Source organism: Aristolochia californica, unplaced genomic scaffold (assembly GCF_029961685.1).
Source record: "Aristolochia californica isolate CCGP_79_NKW_82.1479 unplaced genomic scaffold, dmAriCali1.0.hap1 SCAF_14, whole genome shotgun sequence".
Taxonomy (NCBI): Eukaryota; Viridiplantae; Streptophyta; class Magnoliopsida; order Piperales; family Aristolochiaceae; genus Aristolochia; species Aristolochia californica.
In genome coordinates this window covers 10818954-10835957 of record NW_027181815.1, presented here as the reverse complement: position 1 = coordinate 10835957, position 17004 = coordinate 10818954, and the positions used below count along the sequence as shown (strand labels likewise).

At 37.5% G+C, this 17004-nt stretch overlaps 1 protein-coding gene across 1 annotated transcript; it reads right to left on the bottom strand.

Moving 5' to 3' along the window:
• Positions 1–10424: 10424 nt before the first annotated feature.
• Positions 10425–12920, bottom strand: LOC137950434 (probable 2-oxoglutarate-dependent dioxygenase AOP1). Its single transcript, XM_068796890.1, has 3 exons — positions 12484–12920; positions 11679–11997; positions 10425–10834 (listed from the first exon to the last, which is right to left on the bottom strand). The coding sequence occupies exons 1-3, from the start codon at positions 12861–12863 to the stop codon at positions 10580–10582; spliced, it is 954 nt and encodes a 317-aa protein (XP_068652991.1). The 5' UTR covers positions 12864–12920; the 3' UTR covers positions 10425–10579.
• Positions 12921–17004: the final 4084 nt, after the last annotated feature.

The following is a 17004-nucleotide window of genomic DNA, read 5'->3' as shown; positions in this document are numbered from 1 at the left end:
CCAGAGACTTAAATATGAAGTTTAATATAGTAATAAAATTGAACAAAAATAATAAATAAGTACATAAACAACTTTATTAATAACCTAAAAGAAAGAGTATTCTAATAACAAGTTCGTGTTTTTAATATTAAAATCATCAAGTTACAAGTTTAGTACATATAAACGACGCATGTTCTAAAGTAATAAGATACAACCATCATTTATCGTTCCACATGGAAGTCGATATGGCATCTCGAAATTGTGCGGCTCTTGTGGATTCTAATGCACTCTACCTCCGAAAGCATGTTACTTGGCTACCCACATCCTGAAGACTATCGCAATCGTTGTTGTTTGTATCATCTATTGCACCTAATTGGACCGCATCACCTCCTCCACCGAGCTCGCCACCCGAATCATCATCTTCAAATATATCATCATAATCCTCTCCACGTATATAATTGTGCAATATGCAATAAGCATGTACAATTTTTCACCTGGATCTTAAAAGAAAATGGAGTGTCTTTTAACATTTGAAATCGAGCTTTTAAAGCACCAAAAGTTCGCTCAATAATTCCATAAAAATGAGTGTTTTCAGTTGAGTTGAATAATTCTTTTTCATTTCTAGGAATATTATCTCAAAATTCTTGCAGATGATACCAGGTTCCTCGATATAGAGCCAAAAATCCCGGAAGATTTGCATAACCAGCATCGACTAGATAATATTTTCCTATAATAGAAATTACATACCACATAAAATAATTGAATATAAAATAGATAAAAATGACTACATAAAAATATATTACTTACCTTCAAGTACAAAGATTTTATCTCGACATGCGTCCTTTAGTACACGGGAATCAGCTGTTGATCCCTCCCATCCAGCAAGTACATAAGTGAATTGCATGTCAAATGAACATGTTGCCATCACATTTTGTGAGAGATAGCATTTTCTATTCCAGAACCTTGGTTGATCTTCAAGTGGAATGTTCGCTTTGATATGAGTTTCATCAATAGTTCCAATACAATCCTAATTATACATTTTCAATTAATATTGACTTACTTTGTATATTAATCTAAAATTATGTAGTTATAGGAAGTGATGTTACCTTGAAGTACGGATAAAACATTGAACTGGTTAAAATCTTCGAGTGTGTGCGTTCCGAAGGTCGTTTGACGTAATCAGAGTGAAGTTTGAGGATTGCATCCAACACCTTGAAATACTTACTTATGGTCCAGTTTGACCTAGCAAATATCTCTGCTGTGACACTATAAGATTGTTGTCGACCAACAGTTAGGAGGAAATATGCAAGTTGTTTTTCAACTGAGATGGTCTTTTGTGGCTGATAAAAACCCTTTACTAGTAAGTATATCTGCCAATTTGTAAAATACCAATTGATTCATCTTGTAAACTTTCCGAAATTTAACTGGTGATTTGTCTAGTGCCTTTTGCAAATACAATGGACCATTCATCCCACAAGAACGTGGTACATGTCTGTTGCAATGGTACAAATAGTATCTTTCCATGGTGATAAACAAAGTTGTGAATGCAACCATAGTTGCAACATTTTCTTCGTCTGTCATAGTATCCATGGAAATCTACAAATTCAATCGCCTAAATGTCATAAACACAAGTAAACATCAATCTTCAATCATAACCTATTTGCAATCACACCTATACACAACTATATTCATCCACATTCCCACATCCTACATTCAATCACATCCCTACGCAAACATGTTCATTTAATTGTCCACATCCATACTCATCTACCATATTCATCCATGCAATATATAAACACAACAATATATCAAATTTAAATACTAACCATACTAATAAATTTTGCAACGTCATAATTCAAACATCAAACCTAATACATTACAATATTCCAAAAAAATTGTGTATTTATAACGCATTACAATTAGTTTTCAAAATAATATTTAAGCCACTCGACCCTCCCTTCCACTGTCATCTCCGCAAACATGACCTTCTTACGTGGCTTATCCAACCATAAAGGAGCGTGAAACTTCAATTCTACAGACAGGTCCAGGATTTCCCTGAGGGCTTTGACCCAATCTCTTCATCATGAAATTTTCAAATGTCTGAGCTATTTGATCCATTACATCAATGGATCTACTAGTGTCATCATCGGGCATTTCGGTTCTCTGTCTACCACAACTTGAAGATGACCTCTTACTTCTTTCAGATTGATTACCTGGAGACCCATCCATGCTTAATAATAGCAATAGAGTATCCCTAACTATATCAACATCCTCAGGCTCATCTATCGGGACATGTTCCGATTCACGAATGAGTTCATCGCCCTAATCTACAAAGGTTGCACCTCCTGACCCTACGGCTATTGTGTTTCCCACCACCACAGCTAATTTGTCGTACAGGGGGCAACCTTCACGTCTGTACTTCTCAGCATCTTTATGCTCCTACAAGAATAAAACATCCTTTATACATCTTGGAATAGAGTTATACTAACGCAGAAAACATAAAAAATATTTTATAGTATATCATGATGTACTGACCTTTATGTAGTCAAGCCATACAGAATTACATGTAGTAACTCGTTGTGTGGTTGCATCCCAACCGAACCCACTAGTGTTGATACAACTCGTTACCGTTTGGTATGTTTTCTTCCATGATCTTGTTCGATTTTTCACCTACTCAACAATTTTTTTATTGACTGCGTCTTCATTGAACTTATTAACACAGTTCATATATACCTCATGCTTCCATACCCCGTTAGGCAACTTGTTCCCTAGATTAACTTGCTCGACCAAGAGATCGAACATTTTGCTATCGTCTTCAAAGGTCCAAATGTCATATGGTCTACTAATTGGTTGTCTTCTTGCAGGCATGTATAATCTAAATCCGAGACGGTCCTCATGGAAAAACCTTTATCAGACAACCTTTACCCATCACGGAAACACAAACCATAAAAAATAGAATACCATGTGGTGGATATGTATAACACCCGAATCTCCTCACCACATGGTAAAAACATCTCATAGCACTTCAAAATTTCTCAACAACATTCTCAAACATTTCAAAATTAATTAAACTATTTTCACTACTGCATATGCACTAAACAATGAAAAACACACACATCAAGTCCAAATTCACCGAACACCCCTAGTAGAGCCCCATATAACTTCGCAGTCACTACGAACTGTACCTCGTCAGTAATGGGGGTCGGGTTTTGTTGGTTAAAGGATGCCCGTGTAGGCGACTCAGCCTTGTTTGAATTGGACTAAAAAACCCTTAATAAAACCTAAACCATAAACCATCAAACCCTAAAGTCAAACCCTATCACCTACTAAACTCTAAACCCTAAACACTAATTCCATAACATAATACCCTAAACCCTAGACCCCCTAAAACTTATAAGCCCTAAACCCTAAACCCAAAAACCCCTAGAGCTTAAAAATACGAAAACCCCAAAACCTTAAAAACCCTAAACCATCAAACCCTAAACCCTATCACCTACTAAACTCTAAACCCTAAACACTAATTCCAGAACTTAATACCTTAAAAGCCCTAAACCCTAAACCCTACACCCTAATTCCAGACCCTAAACCCAAAAAACCCTAGAGCTTAAAAACACAAAACCCCCAAAACCTTAAAAACCCTAATCCCTAAAATACCCTAAATCCTTAACCATAAACCCTAAACCCTAATTACAGGACCTTTAAATACCAAGCACCAAACCCTAAAAATAATCTCTAACACGAATCAAGAATTTAGACCCTAAACCGTAACCCTAAATCCCACAATTATGCACAAATAACCCCCAATTAGGCACTAAAAATAAAATAAAATTAAATTAAACACTAATTTAATGAAAAAAATTAGGGTTTAGTCATACCTTCTTAAATTTGGGGAAAACCGAAGCCGAATGGTGAAATCGATGGCTAATCGAAGTAGAAATTAAGCAATCGATGACCAAATGTCAAAATCAAAATCGAAATGGGGAAATTGAACGAAATCAGAAGGTATTTTGGGGGAAAGGAGAATAGCCAGAGAGAGAAGGGAGTGGGAGGTTGAAAGGGAGAAGAGAGGGAGAAGAGAGAGAAGAAAGGGAGGTCGAGAGGAATAAGAGAGAGAGAAGCAAGAGAGAAAAACGGAGAGCGAGTCCAAGAGAAGAGAGGGAGGCACGGAGACGAGAGAGGAGGTGCGAGAGAGAGGGCGAGTCCGAGAGAAGACTGATAGACGGAGGCCGGAGACGAAAATTTGAGAGAAGAGAGGCAGCAACGATGTCGGGGGTGCAGGGAGACGAGAGAGGGAGTGCGGCAGAGAGGAAGAAAAAAAGGGAAATGTGGACGCGCGAGAGAGGGGGGGTGCGAGGAGAGGGAGGGGAAAAACAAGCATCGTGCGTCCTTCGTCTCAAAAAAGATCAAATATGGCCTTCTTTGAGATGAAGGATTTTAAACCGTGGAGATGAAGGACCGCTTCATCCCCTGCATCCAGATGAAATGTCATTTGCACTCTACTAACGACTTCAAGTGTTGAAGGGCGTCATGCGGTTGAAGATCATCTCAGATTTCAAGTTGACTAACCCCCACAAAGTGAGAGGGGTCTCTAGTTGAAAGCATATTCATGTCTAGCATATTCTATGTGGCATTCACTAGAAAGTATATTTACCATGGATCCCTTGCTAATCTAAGTACTATGGCTTGTTGAAGCAACTAATAATTCATTTACCTTCAAAGCTTGTGCAGTTTGTGGTTTTTACAATGTCATGCCTCGACAGATGCAGTCTATACCCACCCACCTATATGATTGCATAAGGTATGTAGATGCTCGGAGACTCTTTGAACCATCCCTAAAACAATAATTGCTCAATCTCGATTAAATTCATTTTCAATAGGATATGAATATAGAACATATAAGTCAGTAATTCAAACTACTTCTAATTCTAGCATACATTTTGCATAAGAAATGCTCCTACTTGATAGATGATGTTGCATTCTTTCCTAGGAGGAAGTAGAGGATATTATCTATCATGCATTTTTTTACAACTAAAACCTATGAATAGGCTCCAAGCTAGGGGTGGGCATTGGGTCGGGTTCTACGGGGAACCCGATCTAAAAACCTAGAATCAGGTTTCTAATTTCACCCCGCGGGTCAGGAATGGAGCAAAGAAAAAAACCCGCCAAGTTTCGGGGCAGGATGGATTTTCCAAAACCTGACATGAACCTGACCCAAACCCGACCCACATATGAGAGAGAGATATAAAACGGGGTTGAGACAGGTCGGATTTATGCAGATGGGGTGAGGACCAGTCAGGTTTAAATCGTGTTTATGGGGACAAGGCAGGAGTGGGGTTACGAGGATGGTGATCGGGTCTGGTTGGGTTTGACAATTTAGGTGTTTTCAGGGGCGGGGATCCGGTTTGAATTTCGATAAACCCAACCCGACCTGACCCATGCCCACCCCTACTCCAAGCATATCTATATCATCTAGATATCTCCACAAACTATTTAATTAACCCTCCATTAGAATATACAAATGTCAAACCAACAAAAGTGATCAAAGAATAAACACGAACAATTAGGGATGGACAATGGTCAGGTTAGGATCGAGTTTACCAAAACCCAAAACCCAAACCCAAAAAAAACCGGATTCATCAAACCTGAACCAGACCGTCCCCGCCTTGTCCTCGTGAACTTGACTTAAACCCGACCAGTCCCCACCCCATCCCCGTAAAACTTGACCCATCTCAATCCTATTTTATATTGTTGTCTCGTATGTAGGTCGAGTTCAGGTAAGGTTTGGGAAAATCCATTCCTGACCAGAAACCCATCAGGTTTTTTTCTCGCCCTATCTCCAACCCGTGGGTTGAAATTACAAACCTGAACCTAGGTTTTTCAAGTTGGGTCGGGTTCCCCTTAAAGCCCAATCCAATGCCCACCCCTACGAACAATGTTCCCCAAGTCCTCTCCCCTCTCGAGGGCCTTGAACTTGTTGGCAAGTGTTGCTATCGTTCATTTTAACTCATTCCCAACAAGCCTCAGTAGTGTGAGGGTTACTAACATTCCAATGAAAGTTAAAATACATGCAATGGCATTTCAACCCCTATAATATGGTTACATCTTGTGGTCTATAATGGAAGAAGTGCCCCCCTCCCAGTGATAACCCCAAAGTGGGCCAGATCTCCTTGACAGACTATATAGTCCAAGATAGACCTATTGCCCAATTAGGGGTATTCTATGGAAATGACCATATGGAGTTTGGTTTATTATTTCCACCACATGATAGGGTAAAGTAATGTTTACAAAAAAAGATGTAGATCCTTGAAGAGCCACAACTCGAAGTTACAATCACACTCATCCCTATGTAATATAAATAAACTTATTCATGGTAATATCATAATATCAAATAAAAGAGTTATTACTTCTCTTGAGGAGGAGGGGAGGACACCTCCCTGAATGTGGCAGCATCAACCACTACTTCATCTAAGCACGACAAGGTAGAGACCACCACCGCTTGCCCCATAGGTAGAATAGGATCTGGTAGAGCAGTGTTGGATGACAAGCATTAGGGTGTTCTTCTTTACCTATCACTTTCTCATATTCACTACAATAACTAAATAAAGAGGAAATTGTAAGAAACACAACATACTAAAATAGTATATAAAAAGGTAACTGGTCACAATATAGTATAGATATGAAAGAAATTTTCATTGATACCCAATAAAATAGAAAATAATATCGTGTTAGAACTGAACCTAGTTTAGTACTATGTTGTTTGGTATAAATTTTCATATACTACTATGCTATTTGCAAGGTCTTATGCTACACTGTGATTAAGTATTATGTTTCCTTAAGTTAGTCATATGTCACACTCTCATAACAACAAATCAAACACAAAATTTTCAAGTTTTAACTTGCAATTACATCTTATTGGATTAAACATTACTCAAAGATTGTGTGTGCATAGTGAAAAAGAAGAAGCTTTCAAAAAATGAAAAAAGCAAAAGAGAGTTTTTCCAAAAAAAAAAAAAAACAAAGATTTCTTCTCACAAAGAGACCCTTGAACCTACTATTTATAACAACAAACATCTACGAAAAATAAAAAAGAGAATAAAAGGCATGAAAACACACTCAAGGGTCTAGGAATTTGTATGGCAATATAATATTAGCAGTAAGAATAAAACTAAACCCATGTATAAAAAACAAAATATGAAAACCCATTCTAGCCTCAAATGCAATCCCCCTAATTTCATTTCTTTGACTTTTAACCTATTAAAACTTAGGATTTCATGATGTATAATCAAAGTAAAACATGATTAAGGAGTGAGAAGAATAAGAAGAAGAGTTGGGGAGAGAACGTTTAGGAGGGGAAAAAGAAAAGTGATGGATTTGGAGAAGAAGAAAGAAGTTGGAGAATTAGGGTTATGAACTTTATTTATAGATGCTAAAAGTTCCAATATTGTAAGTATATCCTTCACCCCAGTAAAATCAAAGAAAAAACAAAAATCATAAATTAATTATATCAATGATACTCTAACTTATTCATATCTTCTAACATAACCAAAGGAAAGGCATTGTAGACAAAAGAGAGGGAACGAAAGATAAAGAATGAGAACAAAGAGAATGAGTGAGAAAATAGATAAGGAAAATGCTTATCGGGGAATGTTCTTCATTAGATTTTGAATTTTCGAGGAGGAAGACATAGGTCTTCTGTCGATTTCGGATGAGAAGGATGAGGAAGACCGAGGAAGACATAGGTCTTCTGTCGATTTCGGATGAGAAGGATGAGGAAGACCGAGGAAGACAGGGTTTTGCACAAACACTCCAATGTTTCAAAACCTCAAAAGTTTGAGAACGAAGAAGAGTTTGAGAACGGCTATGTTATTGTTGGGTTTAAAGAAGATGCAAATGTTCATGGCTTGGTTTGGGTTGGAAATTAGGGGCATTTTTTTCCCAAAATTCTCATATTGTCATTTTATCATCTTGGGTTTAGGAATCATAATTTTATAATTATTTCATTGAAGATTTGTAAATTTTCATAAACTCTTATTCACTTTGGTTACACACCACCAATCTAATACAAGCATTGACATATCCCTAAATGGAAAGCCAAAATTGAGAATGCATGCAGTTCCCTGGTTTTATTCGAGCATTGCAAGCATTCATTCCACTTGTAATCCGTCGCTTTACCATTTATGGGAGGGACGCGGAGAAGGGATTGACGGTTGAAAGGCTTAAGACGGTAGATAGGGAGCAGACGAGGACGTGAATGGAAAAGAAACTGAGACCTGTGATTCAGGTATGCCTAAAGAAGCAGCAAAAAATAAAGGAACAGAGGAAGGATTCTTGAAGTTCGGTATGTAGTGATCGAAATTCTGACAACTTAATAACTTATCTACCTGATATTGAGGGTAGTATGAACTAAGTGTTGCAGACATAGAAGTGCTTTTGCGGAAGGAACATGAGAACTCACAAAAAGGGATAACTTCTTTTCTACACAGAGGGAGAGCCAGGGAAGAAGCTGAGCAAGTGCAAAAATCAATGTAAATTGATAAAGGAGGCTATGTCCACAGAACACATTCATCGAAAATTAACCGTTACCTCCGTCGCTGGAGCAGCAAAGAAAAGAAAGTGAAACGGAGGAATCTTGGAAAAGGAAGCAAAATTGAGGAAGCATAAGAGAATATCAGGATGGCGCCCCAGTTTCGGATGGGATCACAAACATCAAATGGTTTTTGCGAGGGGCATTATCCACAGCGCAGTGTTCATCTGCTTCAAGTCTAGGGTTGATGTTCTCTTCAGACCCTTCTTACAGGTCTTGCTTCTCTTAGTTTTTTGTAGCATTTGATTATCTTGGTACATGACAATGGCCATTTTCTTTCTTAACCTGCGGAACTTATACTTGTGATTGTCCTGTTTGGAACTTGGAATTGAAAATATAGAATTATGCCAAAAAATGGAAAAAAAATGCTAGAATTCAGGCTTATAATATAATTAGACCTTTTCTGGTATTAGTAATTTGATACAGTGACAGCTCCAATGGTGAAGGTGAACTGCAAATATTTACTCTTTTTTAGACGATATGCTTCAATAAAATAAAACTTTTCACTATTGTTATTTTGGATTGCTTTGTAATTTGCAATTCACTTACCAGAACCTGTGGCAAACAATTAGCAGAGCTTTCATTTGTATCTATTCTGTAAAAGTTGTACATAATTTGCTTGAAGCACACAATGAAAAAAGCAGTGCTATTGAAAAATTCTTCCAGGTTCTGTAGTCATATATCAGAACTCTGTAGCATTAGTATTGATTGATAATGGGAAAGATACACTTTTGTGTGTCTTTATGAGCTTATCAGGACACGGATGTAACGAGCCTGGATGATATCTTTATAAATTCACTTCAGAACCTGGATTATCTGTTTGGATTGCAGAGAGGTCCTAGAAACTCAACCAAGGTGTCACCACTCTTTTTAACTGTTCAAAGGTGTTTGCATTTATTTGATAGGTGCTGACGGCTAAAAGAGAGAGAGGCCTGACATTGTTTGGTAGTGGAGAAAACTGAGCAGCCTATTTGGAGGGAGTAACAAATTGAACTAGAATTGATAGACAGCATTGAGCATCATAGTAAGCTGAAAGCCTTTTAGTTTTTTTTGTTTTTGTTTTTTCTTGAACTCTTCTTGATGTATTAGACTTTGTTAGTTTGTTTCAGATTCTTCCCTGTTGCCTTCTGGAAACCTGAAGAGGTTTATGCCCATCATTCAGTAGAGTAATGATTTTACCTATGCAGTAAACAAATAGGTGTTAAGATCCTTCTTTCTAGTCCAATAATTTGAACGCTCGAGGAATTGATTGCAACAACTCAAAACTAGAGAAACAACAAAATCGATTGAGAATAGGGATTTCTTTCATTTTTCAGAGCCATTTCTTATCTGAACAATAGATATATTGCATAAGTGAAAAGTTTCTGGTTAGCTCTAGTCTTCCTTTTCTAATCTATAGGACTCAACATTCAGCTATTCAACAGTATTTCAGAAACACAACACAAGATTGTTCCTTGTATGAGCTCTGAATAAACATTTTTATATATTTTTACTGTTTAGTGACTTGCTTGTAAACAAAGAAGATATAAAAGGTTTGCCTAGAATAAAGTTTGTTTTTAATTAATTGTTGCATGTAGGAGAATCCTTAAAAATTATTTCAAATTCATATGAGGTGTACCTCCATTGATATTTTCCTTGTCTATGCAGTCGTCTTGACATTGTCTATGTCCTTCATTATAACATTTCAGAAATTGTTGGAGGAATGAAGTTTTATTGTCTAGTTTGATAGAGATCAAGATGATCAAGATAAGAGGCTTTTTTGTTGGTAGTTAGGATTTGCTTTTTTTGATTGTTGATTCTCTTTCTTTCATCAATAAGATGTTTCAGAGGCAATAAGTGCAGAGGGGGCTTTCTTCAGCTCAAGCTTAGGTGTTCTATTTGCTTTTATTCGATCCAGTACACTGCTTGGTTTGGAAACAAATTTCCCACATTTAGCAACAATAACAGAGGTGAACAGGTTGAGATGAGTTGACACACAAAGGTACACGATGAAGGCTGCGCCCAAACACTAAAAATCTAATTCACTGAAATCCCTGCAAATGCTTCCACTGTGTTCTCTCTGGGTTTGTCTATTTTGGAATAGAAGAAGGAAAGATACTCCATAAAGTTAAATGGTTTGAAGAGCAGAGGATGCTGCGTGTCAGCCATCTCCTCCGGTACCTCCAATGTCCAGCCCTCGTTGGGAACCGAAAATATTCCGCAGGAGTATCGCTCTTTGTCTTTCACCACAACGCGATGATTTGCCGCGTGGAATCTGCCATTGCTCCATATCTGTAAAAGCAATATCCAGGAACTTATTTCTCTATTCAAATTTGTCCATTTGTTAATAACCAGGATCAATTGGGAATAGAATGAACTTGAACCCAGTAATTCTCTTGATTTTTATGATTTTTTATATGTGTAGGTGTCTTGGATTCATTTATGGCAGTGTTTGTTTTTCACTGAAAAAGATAAAGGAACACCTGGAGCTTGAAGGGACGTTACCAAGAGACAATAAATTGAGAGAAGACAAAACGATAATCCTAACATCAGAAACGATGTGACCCGGATTCCATGAAAACAACCATGCCTACACATTTGTCTCTTTCACTACTTTCTTGTTTAATTTAGAGCAAAGTTGCAGGCTTGTAGATAGCCACCAATAATTTTTTTTTTTTTTTTTGTCATACTTCGTTTATATTCCAATAAAAATTTTAAATTCATCCTTCTTTTATTAATATTGGGGTTTATACATGAAAAGACTTTTGGGATTTTCTGAGCCTTGTCTCTTTTTATCATAAATTATCTTAATTTTTTTACAGAATTTAAAATATCCTTCATGAATAACATCCCCGCCATTAAAGCCTCTCTATAACAAGGATATTAAACAGAAATAGCAGGAAATTTATTAGTTATTTGTGTCTTTATTCAGATGAAAAACTAATTCAGTTAAACCAAAGCAATATTTCTCAGAGTCCCTCTGATCTACCTTTTGTTTATCCTTTTTCTTCAGAATTTTTGGCATACTATTTTCTATTTTACTTCGAACTGGATTGCTATTCACTTGATGATCAAACGCTGACAACCATGAGAAGAAATGATGGAGATGAGGAGATGGAGAAGAGAGTTACTGTACCTTGAGCGACTCCCCGACAAGCACAATGAAGGAGCCTTTAGAAGCAGGCACATCGATCCAGTCGCCATGCTTGGATTCTACTTGGAGTCCAAGCTCATCTTGACTCAGGATCGTTAATATGTTCTTATCCGTATGCGCCAAGAGCCCAATTGTCGATTCATCGCTAGGTGTGGCCTTGTACTTCATCACACGGAAGACGCAGCCCGTGTTTCTTACGTGGGAATCGAACTGGTTTCCGATGCCGAAGCTATCAAACGCCATCTTCCTTATCGTCATCTCCAGCTCCAGCATTCTTCTGCTCGTCGAGTAAAGACCTTGGCTGCCAAATTTTTTTAATGAAACCAAGTAAAAAAAAAAACCAGAAAACTAAAGAAACTGTTCATGCGTTCTTATGTATTTTGGCCGTAAAAGGAAAAACAGGAAAAAGCATTTTGTACGAGAAGATGCAGGCTCAGTGATAGCGGATGGCGAGCTGCAGGTTCAGACGTGGGACCTGAGCTTCACAATCATTTCTAGAACCTGGGTCATATCCAGAAGGAGCAGAACCATTTACGCAGCATGTTTCCGTTGGGAAATCAAATATGATTCTCGTCCATGATCAGTGGCTTTTTGAGTGGGAAATCAAATATGATTCTAGGCCTCCATTGATTCACCTTCCATGTTGGTGCAATTTAACCCTAACTGGTAACTTGCACCGACTAGCAGTTTTAAATATTAAGGATTCAATTTCTCCATGGACGATGATTTAAATCATAAGAAAGAAATTAAAAAAAGGGGAAGTTTTGAAGGGATAGCAGAAGTTGACCAGAATTCCGGGTTCCCTTCCGGCCACATGAGACGGGTGAAGCTCTGAGCCACATCGTAGTCCGTCGCACTCTCCACCCCGAAGCTCTCGTACAAGGGCACAGCTTCCAAGTCGCCGACGTACCCGAAGTAAGGTTTAGGATTGATGTTTTTCTTCTTCCTCTCCGGAGGGAGATCGAACAGAGGCTTCATGGCCTGGAACAAACCGTCCAGAACATCTCGTGGGACCGCATCGCATGTCACGATGAAGCAGCCGAACTTCTCGCAAGCGTCTCTAACCTCTCGGCAGAGCCCGTCCCATCTCTCACTCCCTGGCTCCAACCGTTCCGACCCTTTGCAGAGATCCAGAAACGGGATCTCAGTCGCTCCTTCTTGTCCCATCTTTACAGGCGAAAAACCAAAAAAATAGAAATATAAAAAGTAAAACACAGAGCTGCTGACAAGCTTTCGTTTAATCCTCTTTGCAGTTCGTATAGATTTATATAGGCGTGTCTATCTGTAGTTCCAGCATGGGGTTGACCGTTACGATAATAGCAGCGCAAAATTACACAAAATATTTCCGATTCTTCATCCATATTTTCATGACATTGATATATATATGTGCCTGGAAAAATCGTTATCGCTGCCGAGAAGTGTCTGGACAATTTCGTTTTCTGGTTTATTATATGTTGGGAGGGAGCCTCGGATCATGTGGCATTTATTCGGATCCTGTTACAGAGTAGATATGAACCCATTTGTCATCAATGCCCCGTGCCGAAAATAAAATATATTCTCCAGTTGCTTGCTCATGGTGAACAACTAGCTTTTACGACTGAAAGCTACTTCAGGTCTTCCTTCATACCGAATATTATTTTCAGTCACAGAAGCCATACCGTCATCAACTTATTCTCCGAAATGTACAGTTTACCGGTTTAGTATCCTTCATCTGCGAAAAGTTTTTTTTCCTTAAAAGATTGTCTTCAACATATTTAAGAAGGTTGGTGATCCAGGTCGGGGATGCACATGAGCGCTGTCCCGGACCTTCTCATAACTGTTTTGAGTTCGTAGAAGAGCATCAGTCTTGTCAAAAGGAGGCGGGAGGCGCGACAACCAGACATGCACAAAGTGGGAAACACAGAAAGCTCTCTCCACTGTTTTTGTCCCTGTTGTCTTCCAAAGCTTTCTCCTTTCTTGATCTCTCAACCTACTGTTTCTTTTTGAAGAACAAAACAAATCGGGGTGGTGAAAATTTTTCAATCTCCTAAAAACCAACAAAAAATTTAAAAAATTTTGGTTATTAAACCAAAGCATGTTATTCTTATCTTTTGGAGGAATCCAAAGTATGAGAATGATTAATATAATACCGAATAATTAGCTGGATAGAAGAAGTGGGATGTGACATTGAAGAAATGTTAAATGCCACTCACCCCGCATAAGCCTCTCTCCCATAATTTCCAACGGAAGAGTCGATGGAGCTAGGAATAACATATTTCAGTAACAAGTCAAGAGAAGAGCTTTCAATTGATTTAAGTTTGAAAAACAAAGATGGAAACCTTTGAGCTGCATGTCTCATTCATTGTCATGTACCTTGGAAACATCAGGCAGAGCCAGTTTGCAGAATGTCACTTGAGCATATCTGGACCATATTCTATGTGCAGTTTGCATGAATTAGTTTAAAAATGAATTTCCTAACCATAAGAACCTTAAGAAGCATGAAAGTGGTCCAATTGACCTCTCACTTGTTACCTTCACCTAGTATTTCATTTCTATAAAAAAAAAAAAAAAATTCATTTCAAACATCGAATACAATTTACAGCAAGTAATTTTTCTTACATTCTCTGTGATGTCAAATGCAAGAATAATGGTAGAAAAGAGTGATCTTCTCCTCCCTTTTGTTCTCCTATGGGGAAAAAATGAACCCTTGAAAAGATAAAAAGAATCGAAAGAGGCAACTCTCTAGATGCAATGAGCACATCACACTAACTGTCATGTACGCTGGAGACATCTTGTGGACACAATCTGCTGCTTGTCTCTATGAAGACCCACCTTGCAAACAAGTTAATAGAGAATAGCTGCCATTAATTTGGAGACCTGTATGCTTGACAGGTAGTTGGCTTCTGGGCATAGGAAACCAAGTCACGGGCTACTAACTTCTCAAAGAAGTGAAGAACAAGTCTCCTTGGGTGGAAGACGACTTGAGAATTGGCCAAAGTAAGACGAAAGCATGAACAAGTCTCCTTGGGTGGAAGACGACTTGAGAATTGGCCAAAGTAAGACGAAAGCATGAACAAGTCTCCTTGGGTGGAAGACGACTTGAGAATTGGCCAAAGTAAGACGAAAGCATGACAAACATAGGCAATTTTTAATGGTTACTTCCACATTAAATATGCAAAACGCACCCCCTCTAAAGTCCTTCTAACTCAAATCTGACCTACTACCAAGAGGTGGACCTTATTAGTCAAAATAGTATTACTAACTCTAATTTGGGCGTAGGTCCCCTCATGTTATTACTATGTTTCAATTTTAGTATTTGGAACGATAAGCTTGAATTTGTTGAAAGGATAATGATCAATATACCTTGAACTGTATTGCCTTATTTGTATTTTCTGGTATGTACATCCATATTTGATCTTGTGAAGTTGAATCCTAGGACTATCCTAAAATGACTAACCAAATTAGGAAAAAAAAAATTCCAACTAATAAACTCAAGATCTTTATACTTACTAATCTATGTGGGATTATTCTTTAACCGATCTATCATTAATTGTAAAGCTGGTTAAGAAACCTACTGAATAGATCAACCTACAACTCAAATTGCATAAATTTTGAGGCGCATAATAAATAAAAGATTCGTGAACTATTATTACTAGTAAAGGGACATTCAATTTTAGTAGCATTTTATGTATAGTTCTTTTTTCTCCCACACTCTCTTCTTCGTTCAGGATAATGGTTCTTGGCATCTCATGGTAATCTCTTGTTTGACTTGTTGTTGGTTATCTTGATTTTATAGTTACTTAATTTCCTTTACCTTATTACTTTATAAGGCACTCAAATATTTTGTAGGATTAACACTGGTGTTAATTGGTACTCTTATTTCTATAAAAAAATCATGAACAAATTTCCTATGTTAAACAATATATTGGGACCATAATTAATTTCATTTTCTCGTTTGTAATCTTTTTCTTCTTCAAGTAATGAATTCTAATATTTCAAAATAAGAAAAACTCTAGATTCAGTTTTGAAAGTTCAAGAATAGTATTTTACTGTTATTAAGAAAATGCCATTCACTGAATCACAACTACCACCTAAATTTTTTTTACAAGGTGGCACATGCTTCTTTGAAATTTCTTTACCTTTTCAATATTAGCTATTTTTTGTGTGTATCTCTTTTATGAAATTTATCTTCTTCCTTGAGCATAAGACTTTGTAGGCTAATGGGTAAAGCACGAATCTTATCATACATTATTGGTTCAATTCCTAGCAGAGTCGTCGATATATTAGTTTTTCATTCTTATCAATGACCAATATATGTGGAATTATTTTTTCTATTACTTTTTGTTGGAAGATGGGCCCAAGCCCACACGACCAAGGAAGACCCACATTTCCAAGTGTGTTGAAAGATGGACCCAAATCCATAAAACCAAGGAAGGCCCACATATCCAATAGTGGTGGAAGATAGGCCCAAGCCCATAAGAAATGGGACCCACCATGATCACATGAGGTGGCATAAGAAGTCTTACAAAGCCAAAATTATTATGGAAGCAGGTCTCATAGAAGAGTTTCAGTTTAAAGGAGTTTTAGTCATGTTAGTCTTCTATTTATAATGGGTTATTTAATTATGTTAGGGCTTATCTTTAAATGTTAAAGTTTGGGTGTAATTGGGACAAAGGTAGTTTAATTGTAATTGGACTATACTACATCCCTCTATTATAAATAGAGGTTCATGTACTTTGATTACAGTAAAGTCAATGAAGTATTTCTCTTTTCCATAAATTCAACAAGGTATCAGAGCAGGTTCGATGAGCTGACTTGATCAACCCACAAAGGTAATGTGATCTTTTCTAATTTATTATCTCTATCAGTTTAGGTTCATATTTATCTTTTTTTTTTCAGTCTCTATACCCGTTATTTGCTTTACTTTTTTCACCTCTATACTACTATTCTGTTTCTGGGAGTTTCTGGTTAATGATCGGTGTCGGGGAATAAAATGATTGTGTTTGGAAATATTTCTCTCGTTTATGCTTTACAATCACTCGAACAATGTTGCTCTAGTTGGAGAGATTTCATATGACTCTGACTGATTTTTATCTGATCGCTATTACGAGCTGATTATACTCGTATGTTTGTGAGCTTTGGTTCTGAAAGACCAGCGCCTCCTCCATCGTTGAAGTTACACCTCTTATGATGTGCCTACACTATAGAACCCAGCAACGCCATTGAGCAAAGGACGACGTTGCTATGTTTCTATTTTCTGCTCGCTGAAAGAGAGGTTTCTATTTCTGACTCGTAGGCTACTCTGGTTTTTCGACTGTTTCCGAACATT

Bases quoted from the DNA above. Each gene is read 5' to 3' on its own strand.
- LOC137950434 (XM_068796890.1), bottom strand. From the start codon at position 12,863: ATGGGACAAGAAGGAGCGACTGAGATCCCGTTTCTGGATCTCTGCAAA. The intron at 11,998-12,483 runs GTCAACTTCTGC...AAAATTTGGCAG, and splicing joins GAAGGGAACCCGGAATTCTG to CCAAGGTCTTTACTCGACGA. The intron at 10,835-11,678 runs GTACAGTAACTC...TTGCTTTTACAG, and splicing joins TTGTCGGGGAGTCGCTCAAG to ATATGGAGCAATGGCAGATT.